At 35.7% G+C, this 27,808-nt stretch overlaps 1 protein-coding gene across 2 annotated transcripts in view; it reads left to right on the forward strand.

Annotated features, from left to right (window-relative positions):
- LOC150090690 (calcitonin gene-related peptide type 1 receptor-like) overlaps nucleotides 1-24,463 on the forward strand; it is a 147,012-nt gene extending 122,549 nt beyond the window's left edge. Inside the window, exons 9-20 of one of the 2 annotated variants that reach the window (XM_090372283.1) lie at nucleotides 354-460; nucleotides 566-657; nucleotides 1,303-1,429; nucleotides 1,572-1,725; nucleotides 1,912-1,978; nucleotides 3,023-3,086; nucleotides 4,083-4,168; nucleotides 7,370-7,505; nucleotides 8,991-9,032; nucleotides 11,043-11,132; nucleotides 16,128-16,148; nucleotides 23,400-24,463. In XM_090372283.1, coding sequence (XP_090228409.1) covers nucleotides 354-460; nucleotides 566-657; nucleotides 1,303-1,429; nucleotides 1,572-1,725; nucleotides 1,912-1,978; nucleotides 3,023-3,086; nucleotides 4,083-4,168; nucleotides 7,370-7,505; nucleotides 8,991-9,032; nucleotides 11,043-11,132; nucleotides 16,128-16,142 — 980 coding nt within the window. In that variant the 3' untranslated portion in view covers nucleotides 16,143-16,148; nucleotides 23,400-24,463. The remainder of the gene's footprint in view (nucleotides 1-353; nucleotides 461-565; nucleotides 658-1,302; nucleotides 1,430-1,571; nucleotides 1,726-1,911; nucleotides 1,979-3,022; nucleotides 3,087-4,082; nucleotides 4,169-7,369; nucleotides 7,506-8,990; nucleotides 9,033-11,042; nucleotides 11,133-16,127; nucleotides 16,149-23,399) is intronic. The other variant, XM_090372278.1, reaches the window with a different exon arrangement.
- The last annotated feature ends 3,345 nt before the right edge of the window (nucleotides 24,464-27,808 follow it).

The following is a 27,808-nucleotide window of genomic DNA, read 5'->3' on the forward strand; positions in this document are numbered from 1 at the left end:
AATCATTCTATAAAAGAGCTTTCTCTATTGCATTGAAAAATTATGCAAATTATACTTTGGTGATGTTTTCTTGGAAAAGGTATAACCACAGGTGATAACAAAACTGATATACAGTGCTATACGTATTAAACTACGCACCTCAAGCATCAGACTTCTGATTCTACACTCACTGGCCAAAAAATTAGAAACCTTTGTAATGCGATCAAGAGATAAATGTATAGTATGCAAATGTATTTGTCACTTAGTTAATTTGATTCAAATTTTCTTTGCTCATGAGGTAAAAAAAGGAAAGAAAATATACAGTTTGTATCGATATTTTTTTATATTTAAATTATTTTTCATTTTTCTTGTAGGGTTTGCTCATAAAGTGTGTAACGAAGATGGGACCTGGTACCGACACCCTGACACTAATAGGACATGGTCAAACTACACTACTTGCGTTGATAAGGAAGATTTAACTGTAAGTTCTAAGTGCTGCCATCTGTTGCCAGACCAATAAACTACTCTTTTATTTTTATTTTATTTTTTAGACTTGTAAGTTTATCTTATCATTTTTGATTTTCAGTTTCGCCAACGTATCAATAATATTTACATCGCTGGATATTCGACATCTGTGATAGCCCTTACTATATCACTGGCTATTTTTTTCTATTTTAAGTAAGTACTTTCGTTAAGAAACGAATTTTATTTTAATATATTATTGGAATTCTTTTAAAACAAATTAGAACTTGAGCATGATTCATGAATTATGAATCAAGATTCATGAGATCGTGTGCAAGCAAAACTATTTCATGAATTATAGTATTCTATAATTACAGAAAAGTATTTAATGAAGTAAAAGGTCTAGGAAGCCATGAGAAATTTTGGTAATTTGTGAGAAATGTAGAAATTTAGAAAAGAGAAAAAAAAAGAAAAGTATTTTTTGAATTTATTTTAGGCGTATACATACTGAATTTATAATAGGCACATAACCACTGAAGAAATAGGCTCATACTCAGCAAATCTATGATGCTATTCCAGGACCGTGCAATAGTATCCAGAGATCCGGGTGCATGGTTGGTTTTAGCCCTCCCTTTCTTTGTTATATCATTCAAGAAACGCTCTCGGGAGGGGGGGGGGCTCATTCTTTGTCAGGGCCCGGATGCATTATATCGTATCCCATCATTATGGGGGAATTATTTATAGTTATGTTAAGTTTTTTAAATTATTAACGTTTCTCTTTAAAAATTTTAAGGTATTCAATAATAAAATTGATTAATAGGAGCATTTCATTCAAATTATCCTTTAATTTTTTTATCTTAGATCCCTACAGTGTACCCGTATCACTATACACAAAAACCTATTCTTCTCCTTTATTATCAATAACATCATGTGGATAATATGGTATACAGAAGTGGTACAAAAACCTGATGTTCTCATAAACAACAAGGTAAGTCTTATATATCTCTCTCAGTAACGTTCATCTTATATAACATTCATCCTGATTTGATTGTTCAATTCTTAATTGCCTGAGTAATTTATATCATTGTGAACTTCCATCTTTAAATAAACGAAATCTGGTTTCTATCTAGCCAACCTGTCAAGTCCTTCACATTATGGTTCATTATTTCCTTGTGTCAAATTACTTCTGGATGTTCTGTGAGGGCCTCTACCTACACACTCTTTTGGTCGTGGCTTTTGTGGCCGAAGACAACTTAATGAAATGGTTTTATGTAGTCGGTTGGGGTGAGTGTCACTATTCATCTCTTTGCTAAATATTAAATTATTTCATTTTCAGTTTGTAAATTAGAAAAGAGCTCATTACGAGTGTCAGTAACCATTAACACACCAGTATAAAGACATTTAATTATTCCAAACAAACTTAGTTTTTTAAATTGGATTTTTTATTATTATATATGTTTTTTTTTCCAGGCATTCCAGTCATATTAATCTGTACTTATGGCGCAGTGAGAAATTTATTTTCGGATCAGACATTATAGTAAGTGAATATCCTCTCGTATTAATCTAATAGGAGTCAATATAACAACTTTGAATGATTCACACTCTGGTTTAAATTACATTTTATTTATATGTAATGATTTATCATTTAAATCTTTCGCTACAATTTTATAGCACAACATTAGTAACAAAGTCACAGAAGAAAAATTGCCTAAAATTTCTACTACTACAACGAAGTAGTGGCAGATGCCCTTTAACTAGTCTTTTTTTCCAGTATGGGGTTCCTCGGGGATCATCCTTGGGTCCTAACAGTATCTGTTAACAACATAGCTGAGACTGACGTGACATAATCTAACAGTTTTGTAACTGTAAGCCGACAGGTGGAGCTACAACGTTTTTTCTTTATTTCTGAAAAGAGTTTTTTTTTTTTTTAGTTCTGTTTAGAGTGATTGCAGTTCATTAGTAAACAAGGTCAATGCTGGATCATTTTACTAATGGACTGTAATGCTTATTAAATGTATTTTCGAAAATTTCTTTAGAATTATTCCAAAAAAATTGAATTTTTTTACATCATTTTTTCAAAGAAACTAAACTTTTATTAACCCAACTGAAAAATAAGAAAAAATAATATAAACATCAAATCATTAGTCTTCCATATTGAAATTAATCAAATTATGCTCGTGAAGCTTCAGTATACGCATGCGCATGGCTTTCAACTTCAGTATACGCATGCGCATCGCTTTCAACTTCGATTTCCGCTTTGTGATGTCAACAATTTCCTAAAGAAATTAATGCTTATTAAATATAACTTATTTAATGAATGCTTATTAAATATAACTTTATCTATTTAATAATAATTAAAAATTCAAATTCAGACAAACACTGCTATGGCAACTGTAATTTATGTAAATTGAAAAGTAAAACTATTTTTGATATGTTTTAAAGTCATTTTCTAAATTTTATCATTCTTAATTTTATAAGTGGAATTTTAAATTAAAATATTCCTAATATTATAAATAAAATGTACAAAAAGTCCTGTTTAATTATATATATTACTTTCTTTCTTTTTTTAATTATGTGTAAGTTGTTGGATAGAAGACAGCATATATGTATGGATTATTTCGGGGCCAGTTTGTATATCCATGTTGGTAAGTTCTTTCTTTCTACCGGGTGAAAAATTAATTTGATTTTTTCTTTTTTATTAAATAATAATTAATATTTTCAATTAAAAACAAACAAGAATTGTAGACTACTACAAAGTAGAATTTAAAATCCTTTTCTTATAATGATTGTGTGCGAATAGCGTGATGGGAACGTATTACGTCATTGATGTTATGATGGACTTAACTAGGTGTTGTTAGCAGATCTCAATTCTAAAATAAGAATTTTAATGTATAAAGGAATTATTTTATTCTGATAATAAGAAATTAAACTTACATTTTATTATTTATCTTTAAATTACAGAATAATAATTCTTATTTATTGCACGCTATCGCATAAAATATTCATTGTATCTTTAGTTAATGCGAACGGAAATAGTATGTAAAGAGTGGTATTAATACGCAGGCAATCACTCATTAATAAAATTAGGAGGAAATGTTTATATTTTATACTACTCGTAACTAAATATAATGTATTCAAGTTATGGGGAACAAATATAAAGAGCTTTATTGGATATTTCCCCCTATTTTTGTCACAAAATAAGACGGACTATTTTGTGGGAAACAGTACAAAAATAACTCATTGCGCAGTATTTACTGTGGATATTTTAAGACAAAATGGAGAACGAAAATAGTAAACTAATATTTGAAATTCATGTATATTTAAATATAAGTAGATTAAAATATATTTTTATAAAATGTATTCACTTTACTTCTGTTCAAAGCCATTTCGTATGATGGATAAAAGAAATCATTAATTCCTCTAAATTTTCTTAAGAATCCTACTGATTATTTCAATTATAACACTGGTACTCCAAAAGTCAAGGAACAAACGAATGTTTTGTCATATTCTAATAAAAAGTTATATATTTATTTATTTTTTGGCTTTGTTCCTAAATGACCAGTATGAAGTATTGATAGTAATGTCGTTATTAATTTTTATAAATTAATATGTTTTTGTATATTTTCGACACTTATTTGCAGCTCAATTTCGTATTCTTAGTGAATATTGTGAGGGTTTTAGTTACCAAACTGAGGGCTGTAAACTCCCCAGATACTCATCAAACGAGGTAAGGTTATTATAGTTACATAATAATATCCCATAGTAATGTCTAGAATAATAGTTTGTTTTTTTTAAATATTACTCAAGATATTATGGTGGGGGAGGGGAACCTCCTGATATAAGGGCCAACTCTGTGTCTCCATTAATTAGCCTGAGTAAAAGGTTTTGTAAATGCCTTCGAAACGTTAGTGCATTTAATGAAGGTTTTCTGGCGGCATACACTCACTGGACAAAAAAATTAGAAACCTCTATTCAATAGGGCTACCTTTTCCCCAAATTACAGCCGTATATATTGTGAAAAGGATTCCGCTAGGTGTCTGAGGAAGTCTAGCTCCTGATTTGACCATTCTTTCGTCGCGATATTTGTCAACTCCTGTATTGTGCTCGGTAGAGAACTGTTAATCGAACTGCCCTTTCTAACTTATCGTAGACATTCTCAACCAAAATAGCTCCAAACCAGATCTGGAGTATTAGGCGACCAGGACAGATGTTGGAAACCTCGGGAATGTTCCTCGAACCATTTGTGTACCGTGGCTGCGTTGTCATCTTGAAGGAGTCCATCGCAATTGGGCTAAAAATGAAGCACTGTAAGGTAAAGTTAGTCTCATACAACAGAAGGGTATTCATTGGAAGTAACGCGACCTTCTAACGGTATGAGCGGACCCAGTCCATACCAATGGAACATGCCCTGTATCATGATACCACCACAAATCGCTTGAGTGGTAAACACGAGACAGTCTGAATGCAAGGCTTTTGAAGTTCATCCACGCTTTCACCCCACAACTGGTGCAAAAACCTAAATCGAGATTCTTGAGAAACATGGTCATACCACGTGACAAATTACATTTGTACACTGCACGTTTAATTGCAAAAGGTTCTAATTTTTTAGCCAGTGAGTATAGAACGTAATGTACTCCACATGACCTTATACTCAGATACATAACCTTAGATATGCTCAGATAACTATACTGGTGCCAAAAAGTGTAGCATATTTGAGTTTGGATTACCTTTATATATCCAGCTGGTGATCAAGTACCATATCATTTAATGGCGGATAATAATTTTGTAATAATTGTTTTATTTTATAATCAATTAAAATTATAATTTATTTAATATTATAATTAACTAATCAATGCGTAATGTATCAATGTTAACATTTTTCTTGAAAATATGAACGTTTTCAACAAATTTCTAGTTTCTAATATCTCAATTGAAAGTGTGCTATCAGAGAAATTCTCATTCTGGTCCAAAATTGGCTTCCAATCGATATTTCCTAATATAATTTCTTGAAAACAGAAAGATATTACTGCCGAGTTATTACTCATCGTTCATCTCCACAACCGTCTTCTAGTATTGGATATGATCTCACGCTTAACTGACAGGATGCATTATGCAAATTAAAGGAGTCCAAAGAGCGTGGGTGACATCTGTCTCGTCATTTTTCTTATTAATTCCGTTGCTAAGATACTCTACTACCACAACCATTAGGACATTAACGTAATAAATACCTTTTATACAATTTGTTGGTTATGTAAATATTGTATAGGGCGCTATGATAGCGCAAAGATATAAATGAGACTGCATTAGGTACCTTTGGCAATCGATATTCTATGGATAAATGAGCTCGAACTTGGTGGTTTGAGTGTCAATAGGGCAGAACAACAGACAACGACTTTCGAAGATTGAACATTTCTTGTTAGAATACTTTTCTCAAACGGTATTCTAGAGCGGAGTCCCTGTTCTGTTAAAATCCGGTTAGTTAGTTTTTGTAAGAAACTGGAATTTTCCAAACAATCATAATAGGACATGGTCTTCATGGAATCCGGTACTTTTAATAAACGATCCCAGTCCAAATATAGCATAAAATGAGACTACATTGTCAATTGAACTAACCAAACTCTTTGTTAAGGGATGCATCGTGGCTGGAAACATTCAGCTGGCATTTTTCAGAATCATACTCAACGTTCAGATGGCCTGAAGCGTAATATGCGAGATTCTCTATGTCCCAAGATCCCTTTGTAGATCATTAGGAACGTTGAGATCCCACAGTCCAGTTGGATTATTGGACTACCAACCACACTGTGGCCGTAATTTCAAGATTCCTTGGACATTCTTTAAACAGTTTGTTTTGCCTCTGTTGATATCTGAAATAAGAAATTCATTGGAAAGAGTGGGAGTGACCAGTGTATCCAGAAGCTTCCACCCTTCGTAGACCACTAGGAAATTTTTTAAGCAGATTCAGTTTCTATGCAATGGAAACAACACTGTATTATGGACAAAAATCCCTACTTTCCGGGAGGAAAAACTATTCAACTCGCCTGAGATTGACTAACTCAGCCACTTTGTGAAAAAAAAAAAAAAAAAAAAAAACCTCATACAAATTCCTGGTGTCATTGACAGGATTCGAATTGAAGTCTTTTCCACTCAGTGTGCGGATGACTGTGATTATATCCATATGCTATCCGCGAGGGCAAAGAAGAGTGTATCGTAATCATTGGTAGTGTTATGTACATTATCATTTTACCATCTTGGTGTTCAAAAGCTAAAGAACAAACACGAATCAGGAATACAATTTTGTATATTTTTAAATAAAAGTAAAAATTAAGTAAACATTCGTCATTTAGGAAACAAAATTTCTGTCCGACTCTTAAACAGGCTCACGTACAATCTGTTACAACATGCAACGTTGGAGATCAGACATAAACAGCTTGGGATTCAGGAGAATTGTTCCGTGGTATATTTCATTGATGAGCCGAGATACATCTTCAATGGGATTCTCGATTGAAGGTTGTTATTTAATTATGTTTGGCGGAATCACTGTTAGTGGTCGTAGAAAACTCAAAGTATTCCCACGCAGAACATTCCCATCTGTTAGCTGTCGAGATGATTCTTGTTTTCCATGTTTGCTCTTTCGCAGGATCAATTGATCAAAGATCTCAGTTTAAAAGAACATGCTTGGGATATTCTATTAAGATATGTGTCCATGGATTATCGACGCGCCATTTTAACGATTTGTAAACTCATTTGCATAACTCTAATTTGAGATCGAAATCTGCATTATTATGACACATTGAAATTAATATCTCACTGTCAACTAATTAAAGGTTTTAATTTATTTAAGTTTTTATGCTTATTTCTTTAACTTTTGAGCACCATTCCAGTTTATCAACCATATATATGAATTAATGGGTCTGTATTATTGACACAGGAAAGCAGTCCGAGCAACCCTCATCCTCATCCCTCTTCTGGGTCTTCACTATGTCGTCACACCGTTCCGTCCCGAACCCAAGTCTTCGGGGGAGGCGGTGTACGAAACAATATCGGCCATTGTTACCTCGTTCCAGGTAAATACCTTGATTACTGCGGAATCTTAACATTTGTTCATTGATATACTTTAGCGGTCATAGAATTTTTTGTCACCGCAAGTGTATATAAATTTAAAAAATTGAATATATTTTTAAAAAAGTTTCAAATGGATTTGATTGTTGAGCGAAAGTCACGAAGTGGGTATTGCTTTTTAAAACGCAGAATTAAGTGTTTTAATTAATTTAAACCATTTCGAACGGATATTTGTATTTAACGATGAAAAACATGAAAGCAGAGTCAAACTACTGACAAGTATGCCTAATTAACCTCTGTATCCTAACTAACTAACTAACTCTTTATCCGCTGTAAATGACTAATTAACTCTTTATCCAAACTAAATCACTTATATCCTAATCGACTAAGCCTAGTATCTTAAATAACTCTTGTATCCTAAGTTATATTCTAACTAAACAATCCTTGTATCTTAAATAATTAGCTCTTATATCCCAACCAACTAATTAATTCTTTGTCCCAACCAATTAACCAATCCTTGTACTCTAACGAGTTAGTTTCTGTATCCTAACCAACTAATTAACTCGTGTTCTAACTAATTAATTCTTATAACCTAATTAACTAATTAGACATTGTATCCTAGCCAGTTAATTTACTCTCTATCCTAAATAACTAATTAATTCATATCCTTACTAACTAATCCTTCTATCTTAACTAACTCTTATATCCTAGCTAATTAAATATTTTATAGTAGGTAACCCTTGTATCCTAGCTAATTAACTGTTATATCCTAATTAACTAATACTTGTATCCTAACGAATTACCTCCTGTATCCTAACCAATTAACTCTTGTATTCTAATTAATTTTTATATCCTAATTAACTAATTCTTGTATCCTAACTAGTAGGTTCTTGTAGCCTAGTCAACTAATTAACTGTTTTATCTTAATTAACTCATATCCTTACTAACTAATCCTTTATTCTAATTAATTCTTATATCCTAATTAACTGATTCTTGTGACCTAACTAATTAACTCTTGTATCCTGGTTAATTAATTATTATAGCCTAATTAACCAATACTTGTATTCTAACGAATTAGCTCCTATATCCTAACCAATTAACTCATATATCCTAAGTAATTAACTCTCGTATTCTAATTAATTAATATATCTTAATTAACTAATTCTTGTATCTTAACTAATTAACTCTTTTATCGTAACTAGCTCTTGTATCCGGTCTAATTAACTGTTATATCCTAATAAACTAATACTTGCATCCTAACCAATTAATTGTTTTATCCTAAGTAATTAACTGTTTTATTCTACCAATTAACTCTTGTATCCTAAGAAGTATAAATGACAATTAATTCATCAGCAGTAATATTACCTCATATTAATTCTTACAGATTTTATTTTTTTTAACATAATAAGGATTCCGTTATTACAGTGTTCATTACTTTTTTTTCCCATCTATTATAATTCTATATTCTAAAATAATTTTTTTTTCCCCAGGGGCTGTGTGTGGCGTTGCTGTTCTGTTTCTTCAATGGAGAGGTAATCAGATGTATACGTAACTTTATATCTAAACAACTACTAATGCAACGTCCTTCTTTATCAGCTACAACAACTCCCACGGCCGTGTGAAGCATCTTTTAGAGGCAGACACAGGAAAAAGGCAACTAAAACTATGAAGTCTTTCCATTGTTTTAATAAAAAGTGTTTCACAGTCATGCAGGACTCTAGTTGGAAGGTTATGACATTAAACATTCCATCTACAAATTTTACTGAATTCAGTTAGTAGAGCCATCTGTCGGTATACCTAATATAGGATTTGACACAAAATTGCATTGTTAACAACAGTTATATCCTACCCAGATGGAATATTTCCTGTATATAGTATCTACCATTATTTAAACATTCTCTAAACCTAGAGGAATGTGGATGCTTCAAGGTACAGACAGTGTTTTTATATTTAATTTATTGATTTAGTAAGTCCCTCATATAAATCTTCTATGGAGTGAAACCCGAATGTTTCTAAGATATATGACCATCCTTTTGTCTTTATCTCTGTACATCTAAATATCTATAGATTTCTGTAGAAACGGAGATGTCAAACGATTGTACTTTTGGATGACGCTGGACTTCGTGATTGTGAAGACTATGAACTTAATTATACCCCTCATCATAGCTGAAGTTTATGTGAAATTCTTGTACATGAGAAGCTCACCGCTGCAATATAACGTTAGTTCAGAAATAACTTATCCGATATGAGTCTCTCATGCATGGTCTGAAATCCTAATGAATTCTTAGCAGTGGCGTATCATCAGGAGCTTGGGTCCTGCAGTCTTTCTTTACTGACCCTCAAGATCATTTCTTTCTTTCTCTTTTGGGGCCACCTGAGCTCAGGGTCCTAGTGGAGGACTCTGATGGTTGGCGTGCACCATCTATACCATAAGATGATAAGCCACTGATAAATTTCTCTGCAGAAAATTAAATTTCATTCATGGTAAATAGTTTCCGGAATTTTTGTTTAAACTTGGTCAATCGAGACTTACAAAAATACAAAAAAATTTCAATTCGGTATCACTAAACCAAAATTTTATTAAAATGAATTAAAAATTCTTCAGCTGTCTCAACCATCCATGGTACCAATGCATAATTGGCACTGTAGATGGTTGAGACGGCTCAATAACTCTAAATCATTATAAAAATAAAATTAATAATGAAATTAATACCATTATGGATTTTTCCTCTCGTGTACAAGCATTTTCAAGAAAATAAATAGTTAAGGTTAATAAGATAGTTCAAAAATTCAATCCAAAGAGTGGCGCCATCTTGTGATAACTACAGTAGTACTTTTCCTTGCAGTAGTCGAATATATTGGATAATTAATTAATTCACTCGATATTAAATTCTATATTTATGGAACAAAAATTAGACATTTTTAAACCTAACGCCTGATCGAATTTGGTAAAAAATAATTTTTAATTTTCTGTTCTAACGAGTTATTTAATACAGAGACTAAATGATTAAAAACATATTTTGAAAATGTCTGTTGGATTGAACTTTTATTCAGTTATAAAAAGTATGTGAAACATAAAATAGTAAATATTTCGGAACCAATAACCTCTCTTTAGAAGACGAAATATCCTTTTAGTGGACAAAAATGTCAAAATTACCATTTAAGTTCAAAATAATTCGATAACGATTTTATAACGAAAATTCAAAAAGTATTTAAATAAATAAAGCAGAATATTTTAAGGCTATATTTTACAATGTAATATTAACTTAAAAATAAAAGCCACCTTTATAAAAATTATCGCATAAATACATTTTTATCTAGAATAAAAATAGATTAGAGCTGCCCATATACTGTATATGATCAAGTAGGATGACACCATTTTTTTTTTTTTAATTGTGCATGCATTTAGATTTTTTACTTTATTTTGTTTATTTAATTTTTTATGATATTTCTAAAATCGAATATTAAGCACACTTAGCTTAGCTTTTCTGTTATCTTATGATTTTATTTTCTTTCTTTTTTTGTTTTTTGTTGATTTGTAGGTGATAGCCTTAGTGAAAAAGAAATGGAATCAAGCTTTGATCATGCGCGGTAGGGGCAGGAGAATGTCATATGCTGCCACAACAGTGTCTGTAAGTGAAGTTTTTTTATAACTAGAGTACGGTTATTTAGAATTAGTTTAATAAAATATTTTAGTTATTAAATATATATATATCAGTAAATAAATAAAATTATAAAAATAAAAATATCAATGCGATAAATATAACACACATATAAATGAACTGAGCTTAGGTAAAAGACGATCATCTTATTAAAATTAATTAAAAGTCTATGTATATTTAAATGATCACAAATTATTATTATGTATTAAATTGCATAAATGATTTAACTTGTAAAATCATTAATAGGATTTAATGTATAAAAATTTGTTAAATATCTACAGTAATTATTAAATAATATCTAATGGATAAAATTCTTACTGATACTGACATTGTAGCGCCCTCTGCACTGATTAAAAAAATTTCATATCATAATTGAAATCGTAGCGCCCTCTGAATTTTGTAATTCTATCACAATTTGGAAATATGTTTATTGTGGTGTAGAAGTTAAATGTTTAATAGGAAATCATGTTATGGAGTACTGGCATTCAATCCAGCTGACATTAAGCTTTCTTTTTATATGAGGAGCATTTAAACCTGTTCTTTTATGATTTCTAAATGCGATCTTCACAATTTATTTGTTTACCTCACGTTGCTGAAACTGTCAAAAGAAATGCTTCATTTTTATCAATTCAAAAAGCATTTTAAATGTAAAGGAACTTTTTGGAATGATTAAGGATATTAATAAATGCACAAATCCTGAAATAATGAGCTACCATGGTAAGTGAATCGTTAATCACACCATGGAAATTTAAAGACGAGTCCGGGAACCCGGTTTTCCCTAGCATATTGCAGTAAACCTGGGAAAAAAATAATCGTTTTTAATTGATATAATGTACCATTACCGATCTCTAAGTGAATGTAACTTCCCATTGTATTTCCATGTATTAATATTGTATAGCAACACAGTAGTCTTTGTATTTATTGACAGATTTACATTGGAAATATCAACATACGCATAAATCTACTTATTTATATATTATTATTATTAGCAACTTGTTGACTAATGAGACTGTTGTACAGTATTTGCATCGTTTGTGACAGTTTGTCTCGCTGTTGAGTCCATATCCTGGTGTGCCTTATCATATCAGAGCGTTGTATTTTCTTCATTGTCTGTTCGTGGCAAAATAAATTACAGAAAACTGAAAATACCACTGGTGCTGGTCTTTGATTTTTAAATAGCAAAACATAGTCAAGAAAAACTTAATTCATCTCACACTCAGTTTAATATAATTAGCTACGTGAACACTATCAGTATTATTAATTTTATAATTATTATTTTGAATTATTCTAATTGTACAATTGAACAAACATTCGTTTATGCCTTTAAAAAAATATTTGGATTAGAACTGGATGGTTGGTTTGCTATTGTAGGGTTTTAGGCGCATCAGGGATATCGGCCATATTGCTCCGTATATAATATATCTGTAAATTACGTGTGTTCTGTAGTCAATTTTTTGTTTGCTGGATGAAAACCCAAGTTTTCGGGAGAAAATCACGCTGTCCTTGGCTGATACTTAGCGTAACCATGTTGTGAAAAAGGCCTATAAAAATTCTTCGCGTCATTGAGGGGATTCCAACTCAAGCGAGGTTGAGAGAAACGTCATTGAGGGGATTCCAACTCAAGCGAGGTTGAGAGAAACGTCATTATGCCAATTGCTACCCACGAGGGCTTACCACTGGAATTATTCCGATGAGAATATTAAACTTCCATACTGGTCAATGCAGAGGAGTTGCCATCAATGCCAGAGAATTCGCAGTCTAGCTAAAAGAGCTAAAAATCAACAAACTTGATCGTTATTTAATGGATGCTAAATTTTAAAAAAATTCTTATCCACCATTGATGGTACAAGTCGCAATCAGTTTTGGAGTGAGGTAATGGAAAGAACCTACAAATATAGTTTGCTTTGGCTTCGCGGCATTCTGTTATAACTACGGTGGTGCTCAAAAGCTATGGGACAAACACAAGAACTTGAATACATTTTAAAATACAAATAGAATATAAATAAAAATACAACTAAATATTTAAATATTCAAACAAAAAGTCGTGAACAACCTGTTACAATATCTAGTTCGTAACTTGATAAAAATAGGCCTTTTTTGAACTTGTGTATTTAATGTTTATCTCTCGCCCTATCAAGATAACACTCATTATGAAAATATCTCAAAGACAGTTTGGACGATTCTTTGAGGTAGAGAGCAACAGGAAAAATGAGGCAAGCAAAGTCTAGCTGATATAGCCAGGTAGTTGAATCTGACTCGTGGTTTTCTAAGCGACTGTGAAATCAGTTCGCAATCACGCAAACCGTTTATCAAAGACCTGTCCTAGGCGTCATCATGTCTCTTCCACGTAAGTTGGACATTACTGCCCCATAGGGACTTCGCACCGCGGAAATTTGCTTGCTATGATTTTAGTAGTATGGTTTTAGGAGCATCAGAGGCTAATGCCATATTGTTCTGTATATACTGTCTGTAAAAATTGCCTGTGTTCTGTGGTCGATTTTCTGTTTGCTGGACGGAAAACCCGAGTTTCCAGGATTTAAAAAAACCACGCTACTCTGAGCCCGACTAATTCAGCCACGTTGTGAAAAAGGTCCATAAAAATTACTCACATCATTGACGGGACTCGAATTCAAGTCTTTTCCACCCGGTTTGGGAAAGGGCGATTCTACCAACTGCGCTACCCACGACGGCATCTGCTTCAGAGCTTGCTTGACCTTACTAAAGGAAAGATTGTATCCATCTACAAAATAATAAACTTCTTTATTGCTGCTAAGTACGGTACATGTACTAGGAACAATAATTCTCATCACGGCGACATGGCTAGGAGTTTTACATTACATATGTGTGTTCCACAAGGTTTTTCTGTCGGCTCTCAGCAAGACTACACGCTACCATGTGTATCCAGAAAACCTGGGTTTCAATATAATCATCTAGCAGTTAGATTAGGACAAAGATGCGTTTCCCATGATATGCTATGGTTCCGCAGGTCAATAATGTTGGGGGAAAAGAATAAACCTTAGGACCTGTCACCTATTGCGACTAGAGACTACTAAAAATGAAATGTTATCTGAAGAAAGCAATACGATATTTGTACAGGGCAGTTTCCGTTGTTTTCCAGGGGGGGTTGTCAGAAATAAATTGATACGGCACCAAGCACGGAGTGTCTAAAAGACAATTAATGTGTTTATAGGATTCTGATTACGCTAGGAAACAAGTCGCCTGTTCTGTTAATTTTTCTACTGCTGACCATAGTCGCCTTCTTCGTTCTTGGGGGTGGGGTATTACGTGTTCGGCGCTTGCCCGCACAAAGGAGAACGATCTGACGTCATTTACTGACTAAACGCCTAATGGTGTAAAATTACAGCGGCAGCATCCCCTGGAGCGTTCGAAACGAAAGTAAAATGCACAAGCTCCGAAAGTGACGCTATTTCTTTTAGTTGTACAGGTAGCGGCAAAAGTATAGGGCACTATGAGGAATGAATGCTTCTCGAAAGCAAGCGAAAGGGATAGAAATGAAAATATTTTTCATATGTGATTAAATTGGTAAAAATTACAGTTACGTAGGAAAATATGAGTTACACAAAATTAAACGTGTAAAAATGAAATTATAATAATAAGAAAATATAAAGAGAAACTGAACGTCGTAACCCAGTTTGGAGGAATTTATCCCAGTTCAACAGATGCAATCCACTCGAGGAGCATGTGACGGTATTTGTAGTCAGTAGCCATTTTCTGTAGGTTGACTCCAAGACGGAGCAGTGCCTGAATTTTGGGGAGTGCCTGGGCAGGTAGGAACCGACTACACAGTTTCAACCGGTTGTATTTGAGGATTAGTGTGGGGGGTCTGACCTCAAGGATGGCAGGGGATTGTGTACATTTAGTTGTTCTCAATAGAGGGGATCGGCGATGCTTATTTGTGGCCCATTTCAAGGTCCAGTATTCACACGAGAACACCGGTTTTTGAAGTGAGGGAAGAGAAGAGAAGAGAAGAAAGTTTTCAAGAGAAGTTATGCACGACGATATGATGTCTGTGTTACCTTGACCTCCTGTACACAAACGGGTCCTTCTTAATTGGTGTCGACTAGGTCCAGGAGCACTGAGCCATGGTATTCCTCACTAATGAATCCTGAAATAGCCTAGAAGTAAGTTCTCTACACACTGTTTTCTGGAAGTAGGAACCAGATTAAATCACACTAACACCATGGAAATAGACGCGTTGGAGGCGTGGGCCAGAATCCCTATCCCTATCAGTGATTCCGGCCCACTATACTATGAAATTCCTCTAAAGATTTTCTTGAGGTAACTCTCAAGAAAAGATTTGATTTATTCCGTTTTTGTGTTTATTCCTTAATTTTTGAGCACTATTGTATCTTTATGTAATTGCAGTAGAAATTAAACATAGTTGAAGTGACATCCATCATGGAAAAGATGCTTTTATCTCACTTACTACCACACGATAAAACCAAACCTTTATCAAGATCATTATGGTAAGTATAAAGATATTTTCTTTAATTCTATAAATATGTGTAAGAAACTAACTTTACAGATAAGTTTGTTCCAGTTTTCAGTAGTAGGATTTTAATTAATCTAATGTATCTGCGGAGAAAATTAATTGACTGAAAGCCTTCATTATTGGTAGACACACCATGGAGATGGTACGGCAAAGATTATGCAAAATAATTAGATCCAAAAGTCATCACTGGGGTGGGGGGGGGCACACATGAAGTCGAGCATATGAACCCCTGGTAAGAAATTCTGGGACTATCTACATTTCTCATCCTTATTGTCTTCATGATGTGCTTACCAATATGACTAACTTGCGTAACCCATTTTCCTCTGCAACTATATCATAATAGGTGAACTTTAATCATTCTCGCTTTGTACTATGTTCCTGTGCCACCATCAACTGTATTTCTTTCTTTACTTTTGTCCATGCACGCTCCGTCCCATTGGGATGCTGTGGAGACCACGGCTGTATGATTCAAGGTACCGAATAATACAATTAGTAATGATATAATCATGCATGACAGTTTGTTCTGATCTTTGTTTAATGTGGTGTTAAATCTGCTTTCCGAAATAAACTTGTTGTAATAAATGAGATCAATTTTGGTGTTTTGTTAAAAAAATTAAAGCGATTTGAGTATTAATATCAATGTATAATAATCCCTTGTAGTTGGTATGGCTTTCTGATTTGGCTTCCATTATGGAAAACATAATGGAAGTCAAATCAGAGATGAATACTTTTAGGAAAAGTATAAAGTGTTGTAGACATTGAAAAAAAGAATAAAAAAGGATGATTGGAATTTTTAGAGTGGTAAAAAGATTACTTTTCTTATTTTGATTTAGTTATCAACATAAATACGAGGTGTAGCAATAAAGTTAAAAGTTTCTGAAAACAGCCAGGGAAGGCATCCGAAGAGATGATGTTCAGTTCGGTCACGTTTTCTTTATGCCCTTAACATCCTGAAATCAATTTCCTTTGAGGAAATTTTCACTCTGGGAAAGAGAAAGGAGTCACAACATAGGTTTGTTAAGGGGAAATCTTGCTTGATCAATTTGATCGGTTACTACGATGTGGTCACAAAGGAACTGGATGCAAAAAATATTTTGATATCATATATTTGGATTTCAGGAAAGCTTTTAATAATGTTGTACATAAAAGTCTGCTGTACAAATTGGAGCAGTGTGGCATGAAGGGCAGGTTGCTGCTAGAGATAAAGGGATGGTTGATTGGGAGAAGACAAAGAGTGGTAATCAATGGGCACTGCTCTTCATAGATTAATGTTATTAGTGGAGTCCTCCAAGTTTGGTGTTGGGCCCATTATTGTTTTGTATATTTATCAATGATATTGATGAAGGCATATCAGGCTTAATGTCCAAGTTTGCTTATGATACAAAGATTAACAGGTGGTTAATGACAGTAATAATGGTATGCTACTGCAACAGGATCTAGAAAAGTTAGGCAAATGGGTAGAGAAATGGCAATTGAAGTTTAACATTAATAAATGCAAAGTACTGGATATGGGTAGCAGTAATCCCATAATAACTGTTTCGAACTACACTCAGGTAGTGGAAAATGTAAAATATCTGGGAATAATTGTGCTGTCAGATGTGAAGGTCTCTGAGCAATGCGAAATAGGCTGCTAGGACTGGCGTTCTATCAGTGATATACAGGAAGTTTGCTAGCAGGGAAAAGGAGGTGATTATCCCATTGTATAAGACAATGGTCAGGCCATACCTTGAATACTGCATACAGATCTGGAGGCCTCATTTTAGGAAGGATGTAGAGCTGCTGGAACGAATACAGAGAAGAGCAACGAGATTGCCGAGCGGAATTCAGGTCGGCAATCGGAAGGGGTGCTCTTACCAAGAAAGGCTCCAGTTCTGCAAATTGCAGCGTCTGGCAAACTCAATGCTGATGGGACTCTTCCTCTTGCTTAGACTACACATGAGGGGATACAAATTGAAATTGAGGAAACACGGTTGCAGAATAAGTGCGGAAGTTTGCCTTTAGCCTATGGGTGGTTGATTGTTGGAGAAAACTTCTATCTGTTGTTGTAGAAAGTTGATAGTTTAAATAAATTCAAGGAAGAACAAGACAAACTATTGATGGGAATGAACAGGTAAAATGGGATGTGTCATTTTTTTTTTTTTTTTTTTTGCTGATGATGTATAAGCATAGCTTGCTTTCCTGCATCATTTGCACCGCTAATGCTAATGATAGTTGGCAGATGGAAGTGGTGCTAGATCGGAAAGGTAGGGCGGATAGTTGATTTATACAATGCCATGTTTCGTCAGAAATGACTTCGGAACAACTGCAGAACGCTTAGGGGCATTGTTGTACAAGAATCAGCTGCCTTTCTCTCGAAGTTGCAGCCTCACCCGGGAAATGCGCTTCAACAGTCTTTGAAACACCTGTACGTAGAATGCAGCATTTACTCTTTCCCCTTCAGGTATAAATTTTTTGCGAGTCACATCCTATTTGTAGAAACACATCATCAACATACCCTTGATTCTGGACTTCTGTAAATGAAACTTTATATGCCTTGATGATGATTTTGAAGTCTACTGTATCGTTTGACAGTTCGTCTCTGGACCGTACTGAAACACCCAACACTCATCTCCAGTTACACCAGGGAAATTAGGATTGTCTTGACAAGTCTGGATGAAGTTTTCCTATGATGACATTCTTCGTTGCTTCTGCTCACCTGTGGGACTGTGCGGCAGAAATTTTGCTCAGACCTTCCATTTTTTCTCTAAATCTTCATGTAGAATTTGACGAATCATCTGTCTCATTAATTCTTTTGTGGACTTGTAGTCTTTATTTTATGTATCAATCACCACCCCACCCAACGAATCCTGATGAACTGCATGCCAGATTCGAACAGGAATTTTGACAGTACATTCTAATGATCAATAGAATCTGGTAGAATTTTAAAAATTGTTCAGTTGAAATCTTGAAAATTATATCGTACAGTAAATGCTAATCTATCCTTTAAGTTTTTCTTCACTTCTTCAAGAAACGGGAACTAACTTTTTTTTTTCGGAAATTACAGAATTTTACAAAAGACTGCTTGAATAGTAACAGTATTGTTTTATGCAATAACTTCACTGAAATCAGGCGCATCAATGCTCAGATATGTGCTTCCATCTTTCAGGCCACTTTCTTCCGGGCCATATTGTATATTGCACAATATACTGCCCCGCCATTACTATCTGGACATCCCTCCTTTCCTTGATAGTTGGCCACATCCTACCCAAATACCACGTGTTAGACACAACTATATATATATATATATATATATATATATACTCGTAGACCTTTGAAGAGACAGTAGTATCATTGTGAATGCAAAATTCCGCGATCGAAGGATTTGACAGACTTCCAGGAGTCTGTATGTGACATTTTAACAGACTAAAGACTCTGGTTGACGATTGGTGATGTGATCTGCAAATGGAAAACCGAATCTGACGTAACGTGACATAGTGTTTGGGGGTGAGGCGCCGCAGGTGGTTTCCCACAACTGCACCTTTAGTACTCTTGTGAGGATAACAGTACTCTGTAAATGCCAGAAGTATGTGGAGTGTGGGTTTATGTAGATTTATGTGGGGTTCTGTTGTTCTTCTGGCTTCTTGGCCGCGGGACCCCACGTTGTCCGTATACACCACTAGAAGGTAAGCCAGGCTGTACAATACAAAGTGTTTTTCTGGCTGGTCGCTGCCAGTTTCGCCCAAGCTTCCTGGACAGAGACCAAGTTAAAAAAAAAAAAAGAGAGAGAGAGAAGGGATGGATAAAAAGGGAGAGAGAAGGGAGGAAAAAAAGAGAGAGAGAAGGAAAAAATAAATAAAAATAACAATAAGTAAAGGGGCAGGGAGAAAAAAAAGAAAGAGTTTGTTGCTATGAGGCCAAGGCAATCTTAGGAGTAGGATAAAGTCCTATATAAGTTTGTCAAGTTGATATTATTTCCTCTGTTGGCCACTTGCTGGGTTTTTCGTCGTGTGAAGAGGTTTTGCGCGAAGCAGGTGAAGGCGTGGTAATCCTGTTCAGAGTCTAACAGATGGCTCTCTCGGTTTCTTGGTAGGTATGTTATCCTAGTAATGAGGATGCATCGTAGGTCGTCATACAATGGACAGTCATACATCAGGTGTTGCCAGCTCTCCAACCCTCCCACAGGTACAGGTCGGGTCCTCTGCAATGCTCAGCAAGGACCTTAATAGATCCGTGTCCGGTCAAGAGAAAAGTTGGGTACAGGCTGGGGGAAAACACTCTGCCAACGTCAGGAATAAATTTTCGCGTGATTTCTTCTTTAGGTGAGTTTGTCCATCTTTCTTTCCATACCTGCTGCAGATGGGTAACAAGGCGTTTCTTTTCTGTTCTGCAACTGTTCGCCGGATTCACTGTGAAGCCTAGGAAGGTATAGGAGATCCCTTTGGACAGTTGGTACAGAAGTCCACAGCGGACGATCTCCAAATCAAGTGGAAGGGCACCAGCCAAAGTTTGTAGTGCATGGGCTAACTGTGCAGCGGGCACGGGTGATGGTTAAGAGGATTGAACGGTTTCGAGTGTCTTTCTGTTTGTTGCAGTTGTGGCCTTCGTGAACCAGATGCCAGAAGCATAGGTAATAGCTGGAATAAATATGGCATTGTAAAACAATGACAGAGTGCGCCTTATCAATCCCCAATCACGTCGTGAGACTGGCAACCAGGGCAGCATAATTTATGATCTTTGCCATCCGATATTTAAGATGTGGTTGGAATGACAGTTTTGGATCAAGGATTATTCCAAGATATTTTAGCTGAGCTGTTAGTTTAACTGTTTTACCTTCAGTTTTTATTTGTGGTGGCCGTCGAATATTTAGAGTACCCTTCAGCAGTATAGAGCTTGTTTTTCGTTGGGGAGATCCTGAGATAGTGCAATCCTGCCCAGTCTTGAAGAAGTCGGAGAGAGTGGTTTGCCATGTTCTCAAGCTGTGCTCTAGTGTTGGCAGCGACAGTGAGTATGAGGTCATCTGCAAAAGCTTGCGCACCAACCTCACCCAGATCAATGTGGAGAAAATCATCCATGATAATATTCCACAAGAGCGGTCCCAGGACAGAACCCCGGGGACAGCCCCTGTAAACCTGTCTTGTGAGTTTCTGGAATGGTGTGTTGATAGATAGAGATTTGTCGGAGAGATACCTTTTAATGATGCTATAGAGGTTGGTTGGTAAGTTTGCTTTTCGGAGACGGCCAAGGACGCTCGGCTGCCAGAGCGAATCGAAGGCCCCAGCGAAGTCAACGGAGATAACAAGAAAGTATTTCTTATCTGTTGCTGCAGCAGCCATAAGGAGGTTTTGGAGAGCATCAACTGTGGAGCACCCCGACTTGAAACCATATTGCTTCAGTGAAAGAAGGTTGGCATTTGAGTAGTGATGTTAAATTCTATTGTATAACAGGCGTTCAAGGAGCTTACTCAGGACTGATAGGAGGGATATCGGCCTATAGGAGTCCGGTAGTTTTCGCGGCTCGGTAGGATTCTTTAGGATTAACTTGACGTTAGCTATTTTACAGTCATTGGGGTATTTTCCAGTTTGAAGGCAGCAGTTTAAAGATTTAATATGAGCTCTGGTGCGTACTCCACAGCCTTCTTTACAATTTCAGGCTCGAACAGGTCCAACCCTGGACATTTTTTGATTCAGATCATTGCAGTAGCTGCATGCAGCTCAGCAGTAAAGGGTGGCTCTATTTGATGTGTGTAGTATGTTTCATTGTCTTGACAAACTTTAAGTTGCTCCAGCGTAACTTGTGATATTTGTGGTTGGAAAGTGACGTCCCAGATGTTATGAACGGACTGCTCCCAAGAGGTAGCCATTGTTCCTTGTGGGGTCTTCGTAGATGTGTTAACCCTCTTGGGAGCTTTGTGATTTTATACACCACTCCACAGGGATCAGTGTTCCCAGTGGTGGAAACAAGCAACTCCCAAGTTTGTTTGTTGCCAATTCTGATTTTGGCAGTGTAGGTATTTCATGCCTCCCGGTATAGTTGTCTGATGGCCTCCACCTCAGCGGCAGGCCAAGATCTTCGAGCCCGCTGGAAGGCCTTTCTCCTTGTGTTGACCTCTTTATATAGTCTCTGCAATTCGGGGCACCACCAGGGCAAGGCTCCCTGGATTTTCCTTTTTATTGCAGCGTTGCTTGCTTTGGCAATCATTGTAGTTACTCGTCGTTGTAGTGTATCAGGATCATGCAGTTGGCAGTTCTGGTAGAGCTTTTCTTGAGGAGTTAGTCAGATAGTCCTCGAAGAGTTTCCAGTTTGATTTGTTTATTGCATAGCGATGAAGAAGTTGTCTAGGAAGTCAAGTAATGTGTCAGGAAAGCCTTACAAAGAATCGTCCGCTCAGCACTCATAGGCTTCCAGTGAGACGATTCGAGTACAAATCAACACTAGTACAATGCGCAGAACGCTGCATGTTATGGGTTACCATCGTGCAGCTGTCCACAAGCTAATCACCCTGACTAATATCAGATGCTGTTTATCTTGGTGTTGTAAAACCCGCCGTTCTTGGACCGTAGACCAATGGAAAGTTTGGACCGGAGTGGCAAGTCACGGACAAGTCTACTAATCTGTAGGTCGTGCTGATGTTCGGGAAACATACTTGGCGGATTGTATCGTCCCGACAATGAAGTTTGCCGGTGGCAGCGTGATGGTTCACTCAGTTTAACCTGGGATTATTAGTTGTTTTGGACAAAGCTATAAATGCTGAGGTCTATGTAGACGTCCTGGATAATAATGCATTACCTACTTTGTGACATCAAGTCGGGGAAGGCCCTTACCTGTAACAGCAGGACAACACTGCGTGTTATACTGCTCGTTGCGAAGCACTGATGTCAGAACAGCATCGAAACGTTGGACTGGCCCAACGCTCTGAACTCAATCCTATAGAGAACCTGTAGGATGTATTGGTTCATCGGATGCACGAGAAAAGGGACTGTCCAAAAAGCAGAGCTGAATTGATCGCCACTTTGAAGGTCAAATGGTGGACAGCGTTATTTTTTCTGTAAATAAAGATTATTTGTAGATATGCATGGGGTCCGGATATTAAAGATAGGACAGTGTATTGAGCAAATTAAACCCGGATTTGTTCAGTTCCGAATCTGGTAGCACCCCCAGTAGCCTAGAGATATTAAAAGTTAAATGGAGGGTTGTGACCAGCTAAGATACGATCTTTCGCTCAAAACTTCTACCAGCTATTTTGTACTTCGCTTACGGTTTATGTAGACTTCAAAAAACGATATTCTTTGGTTTAATGCATAATAAAAGGTGCAATCAAAGTCGTGATTATTCTGAACAGAGATCTTAAAATATCCATAAATTAGAAAAGTTTAAACTCATTTCGTAGGAGATGAAAAAAAAAAGAAGTTTTTGAAAATCTGTTAGTAAAACTGAGTTGATACCATAATCTACTTCTTCTCACGCGAGATTAAGTCCCATCGATTTCGTTGCATTAATTCACATCCAAAATTCGCGTGTGCGGGCTGTAATTTCAGTAATTTTAAAAAGAAAAACGTGAGATTTTATAAGAAAACTTATTAAACTTAAGATCGTTCATTCTTTGGTGATAAATAGAACGAGTTCACTGTACAACCATTAATGGGAAACACCTCTAGAATAGTTTTTCGATGCAGTTTATGTTAGAATAGCATTGTCGTGTATTTAAGGTTGCCAAATAATATTTTCTTTTTCTTTTCCCTCTGTAGGATCTCCCTCGTGGCTTCTCTGATGCTGGCCATCACTGTAGCCATCCTCACCGTCTCTTATCTCACGCATAAATTGGATGAAATCGCTGCTTCCGAAGACCCTCCAGACTATCCCTATTTCTGAAGATCCCTTCAATACACAATAAGAAATGACTTAAGAGTTTTTGTATCCAATTTACCTGCTCTATGAGTGAGATTATTATGAATGGATTAACTTCTGAACAGTCCAACAACGAATTAATTAAAATTGTCCACCAAATAATTTTAATTTATTTTAGAAACCAATTCAAACAATTGCCGGTAGATGGCGAATTTAAAAACAATAATATGCTTCCTTTATGTAGAAAGCCATAAAGAAAAAAATCCTATTGTGAAAGAGATGATCGAATATCTGGCATTTAGAGCGACATTAGATAATTATCTATTTTTGTAGTAAGCAAAGATTGTAAAACACCCTGGCACATGAATGTATATGTAAATATATGTATATATATATATGAATGTTCATAGCAAATATGATTGTAGTCACGTGTCGTATTGCTGGTTTATTTTTCACTGACACCCGAAGAACCAATAAAAAAAATGACCAAATGCCAACACAAAAAAAAAATACAAATAATATTTGCTATATTTTTTAAATAATAATAACGAAAAAAAGGGAAAAATAGTTCCTAAAGTAAGTTGCTTAGATGCCAAAAGATGGCGCCACTTAAAATGAAAACATGAAGCGATTTAAAAAATCAAAAATAGAAGTCGTAATTTCATAAATGGCTTCCAAATATTTAATTTTCGCATTTTAATAAAATGCTAAATAACTGTATTGAAATGGTTAGATTTTAAGTGACATATAACGGTTATATCTCAGACATTTTAATGTCATATTCCAGTAGGCTGTTAAAGAATAATTGTTGAAAATTAATTAAATGAAACAGAAGTCATCACATGACTAATAATGCAAATTATCCCCATATTAGACCTTATTTAATATTGTTATTTATTAAATAAAATAATCCCTCTAAAGATTTAGATAAATATTAGATAAATAGGAGATGTTAGCAGGCGAAAAATAGGCTTCCAATAATAATTGACAGCTGCAATAAAATCGGTAGAATTTTTAGTATTTCAAGCAATGACTTTTGTCCAAAAATTCAGATTTAACGTCCTACAAGTAAATATCTTTACAGCACTTCGTTGTGAAATGAAATTTGGATTATGTTTGTCTGATGTGTATATAAATTGGTTACGATGTATAATAAAGAAAATATACTTTATTTTCTCTCTTGTCTCTGTGATTAACCTCTTAATGAGTTTATTTTTCGATTTAATACTACATACTGATACTTTTCACTCTCCTGTTCCACTTGAACACGTTAAAATACAGAGACAACGCCTTTGTTATTAAAAAAATAAAACAAATTCCCGGATCTTTCTATTGTCAGTAGAAAAAATTGTTTTATAAGATCATATTATTTAGGGTACATGTGGTTACTACGCTTTTATTTCCATGAAACTCGGATTTTTCATCTGAAAAACTTGGTACCTACCCCTTGGCATTGGGGCAGGTACCAAGGGCGCCGACAGGAGAAGGGCGCCACTGACAGGCCACATCAGTACAGTGCCAAGCTATTTCGACACCCGAAGCTAGCTGACGAAATGGCGCCCCTCGATTATTTCGAATCAAGATGACAGCACAGGGCGGGGTGAAAATTAATTTTTACACTGCGATTCAAGCCTGCATGCATCCTATTTGCTGTCCCGAATGTAACTTTGAAGGGACCAATCAGGCGATCGCTTCATCAGCCCATGCTCGGATGCATAGTAGTTCTCAATTCACGCATTGTGTACAAACTGAATATAAGTTATAGTGTTTTTGTGATTGCTATATAAACAGGTAATCGTGAACACCATGATTTATAATTTAAATAAAACAATAAAGGCCAAATTAATTTTAGACATGCCAACAAAGATAAAAAGTGGACATCAGTACCGCTTAGAAAGACTACATAAAGAGGAAATTAGAAAAAACATTCGGCTAGTTTATAAAACGGGCTTATAATAAGCCACTCCAAACTTGAAAGTGACAAAGAAAACGAACATGATTCGAATGAAGATGAAGCAAATGATGATACTACTGAAATGGAAGTCCAAGAAAAAGCTCAAACAGTTGAAGTTATTTTAAAAGAATTAGAAAGTGCCAACAAGGATAATAACCAACAACAGTTGGCAGAGGAAAATGATGGCAGCTATAATATTAACATGGAACACGTAAGTCTGAATTTTAATGATCGGACCACATAGAACTTTAATACCCACAAAAACAGATCTCTTATGGTGCATCATGGTCATATAGTCTTAAATACATATCCTGTCACTAATGGTCGATGTTTAAATAATTCGTGGAAATACAAAAATGATGGTATTGAAAAAAGAGAGGAAATGGTTAGTTTATTGCAAAAAGAAAGGTGCAATATATTGTTTTCCGTGCCTCTTATTTGTATCTGGCACAAATCATGTTCCATTTTGCAGCTCAGATGGATTTAAGGATTGGAAACATCTAAATCTAAACGTTCTTTTTCATGAGAATTCATATTATAGTATAATATTTGATAGCACTCCATGTATCACACAAAGACCAATTAACGGAAATTATTAGGTATGTAAAATTTTCAGACAATAAATATATAATTGAAGAAAGGTTCATTGCTTTCATAAACACAACAGAAAAAACGGGAGAGGAAATTGCATCATAAATTAAGGAAAAACTAATTCAAGACGGCCTATTAAATGAAAATATACGTGGTGAAGGCTACGACAATGGCGCCAATATGTCGGGAAAGTACAAAGGTGTCCAAGCTATATTTCAAAAGGAGAATTCCTTTGCTTGGTATACTGCATGTTGTGCGCATAATCTTAATTTGGTAGGCGTACATTAATTTGGTAGGCCAGCATTAATTCAGATGTTGTCACATTTTTCAGAACTATACAATCATTGTACAATTTCTTCTCTTCGTCCACTAGCAGATGGGAAAAACTATCATCGGTCATAAAAATCAGCCTGAAGAGACATACCGATACAAGATGGTGTTCAAAAGTAAATACCATACATGCCATATATGGCCAACTCCAAGACATTATTTTACTATTAGACCAAATGAAAGATGATTATTTACCTGGTGACCCATTATCTCTTGCCAGATCATTGCACCGTCAAATGAGTAGTTATAAGTTTATTGCGCTTTTAAGCCTGTGGAATTTGATACTGGAAAGGATAAATAGTCAACATATCACTACAAAAAAAAAAAAAAAAAAAATCAGAATATTTATCGATCATCCATATTAATTAAAGGACTTGTAGATAATTTTAAAGATCTAAGAACTAACGAAATTTATAATGTTTTTACTGAAATCGAGGAAACTGGCAGCCTGTTTGCATTGCTCAGAAAACTTCATACCTGACTGCACAATTACTCCCAGGTCTTTTTCATTTTCTACCACCTTAAGTGTAGTACCACACAGTTGGTACGTTTCTCTGGGGTTACTTCTACCCATATGCAGTACTTTGCATTTGTCAAGGTTAAACTTCAGTTGCCACTTCTTAGCCCATCTGCCCAAATTATCTAGATCCTGTTGCAGTAGCACATTTCATTTATTTGCCACCTAACTTTTATTTATTTTTTATTCTTTTATTATTATTTTTTTTTTTTGGGGGGCACCCAAATATAATTTGCCTAGGGGCCCAACTATCCTTAATCCGCCATTGACCAGGGGTCCAAGTTCCTACCAGTGAACCATGCCTCATGCCATACAACTGCCTCCACCGGCCTGCACTTTTGATACCATGCATGATGGATCAAGAGCCTCATGTTGTTGACGCCAAATCCGTACACGACCATCCACGGTGTGAAATAAATAACGTGACTCATCCGACCAGCACACCTTCTTCCAGTCTTCTAACGTTCAACTTGCATGCTCTTTGCATCAGGCGAGTCTTTTACGCCGATGAACCTTGGTTAGACGAGGATGCTGTAGGGATCGTCTGCTGGTATAGCCCATACGTGCGAGCGTGCGACGCATGGTCATACCAGATATTGTTCCAGGTTGGCCCCTGTTGTATTGGGTAGTCATCTGTTCAACAGTGCTGCGCCTGTCGCCTGTTCGCCTGTAAGATTCGTCGGACCCGACGCTGACCTCTAACATCAACCTTTCGCTGACCTTTGCGGTTTTGCCGTTGGGCCACTGTTTGACCATTCTGACGCCAGCCCTGGCACACTTTAACAACGGCGGCTCTCGAACACCCCACCAGTTCAGCCATTTGGGAAATCGAGGCACCAGCTCGTCGAGCACCTAAAATCTGTCCGTTATCAAAGTCCGATAAATCCTTCCTTTTATCCATCACGCTCGGAACTTTA

Source organism: Mastigoproctus giganteus, chromosome 1, assembly GCF_048544385.1.
Source record: "Mastigoproctus giganteus isolate SK-2022 chromosome 1, ASM4854438v1, whole genome shotgun sequence".
In the NCBI taxonomy this organism is placed as follows: Eukaryota; Metazoa; Arthropoda; class Arachnida; order Uropygi; family Thelyphonidae; genus Mastigoproctus; species Mastigoproctus giganteus.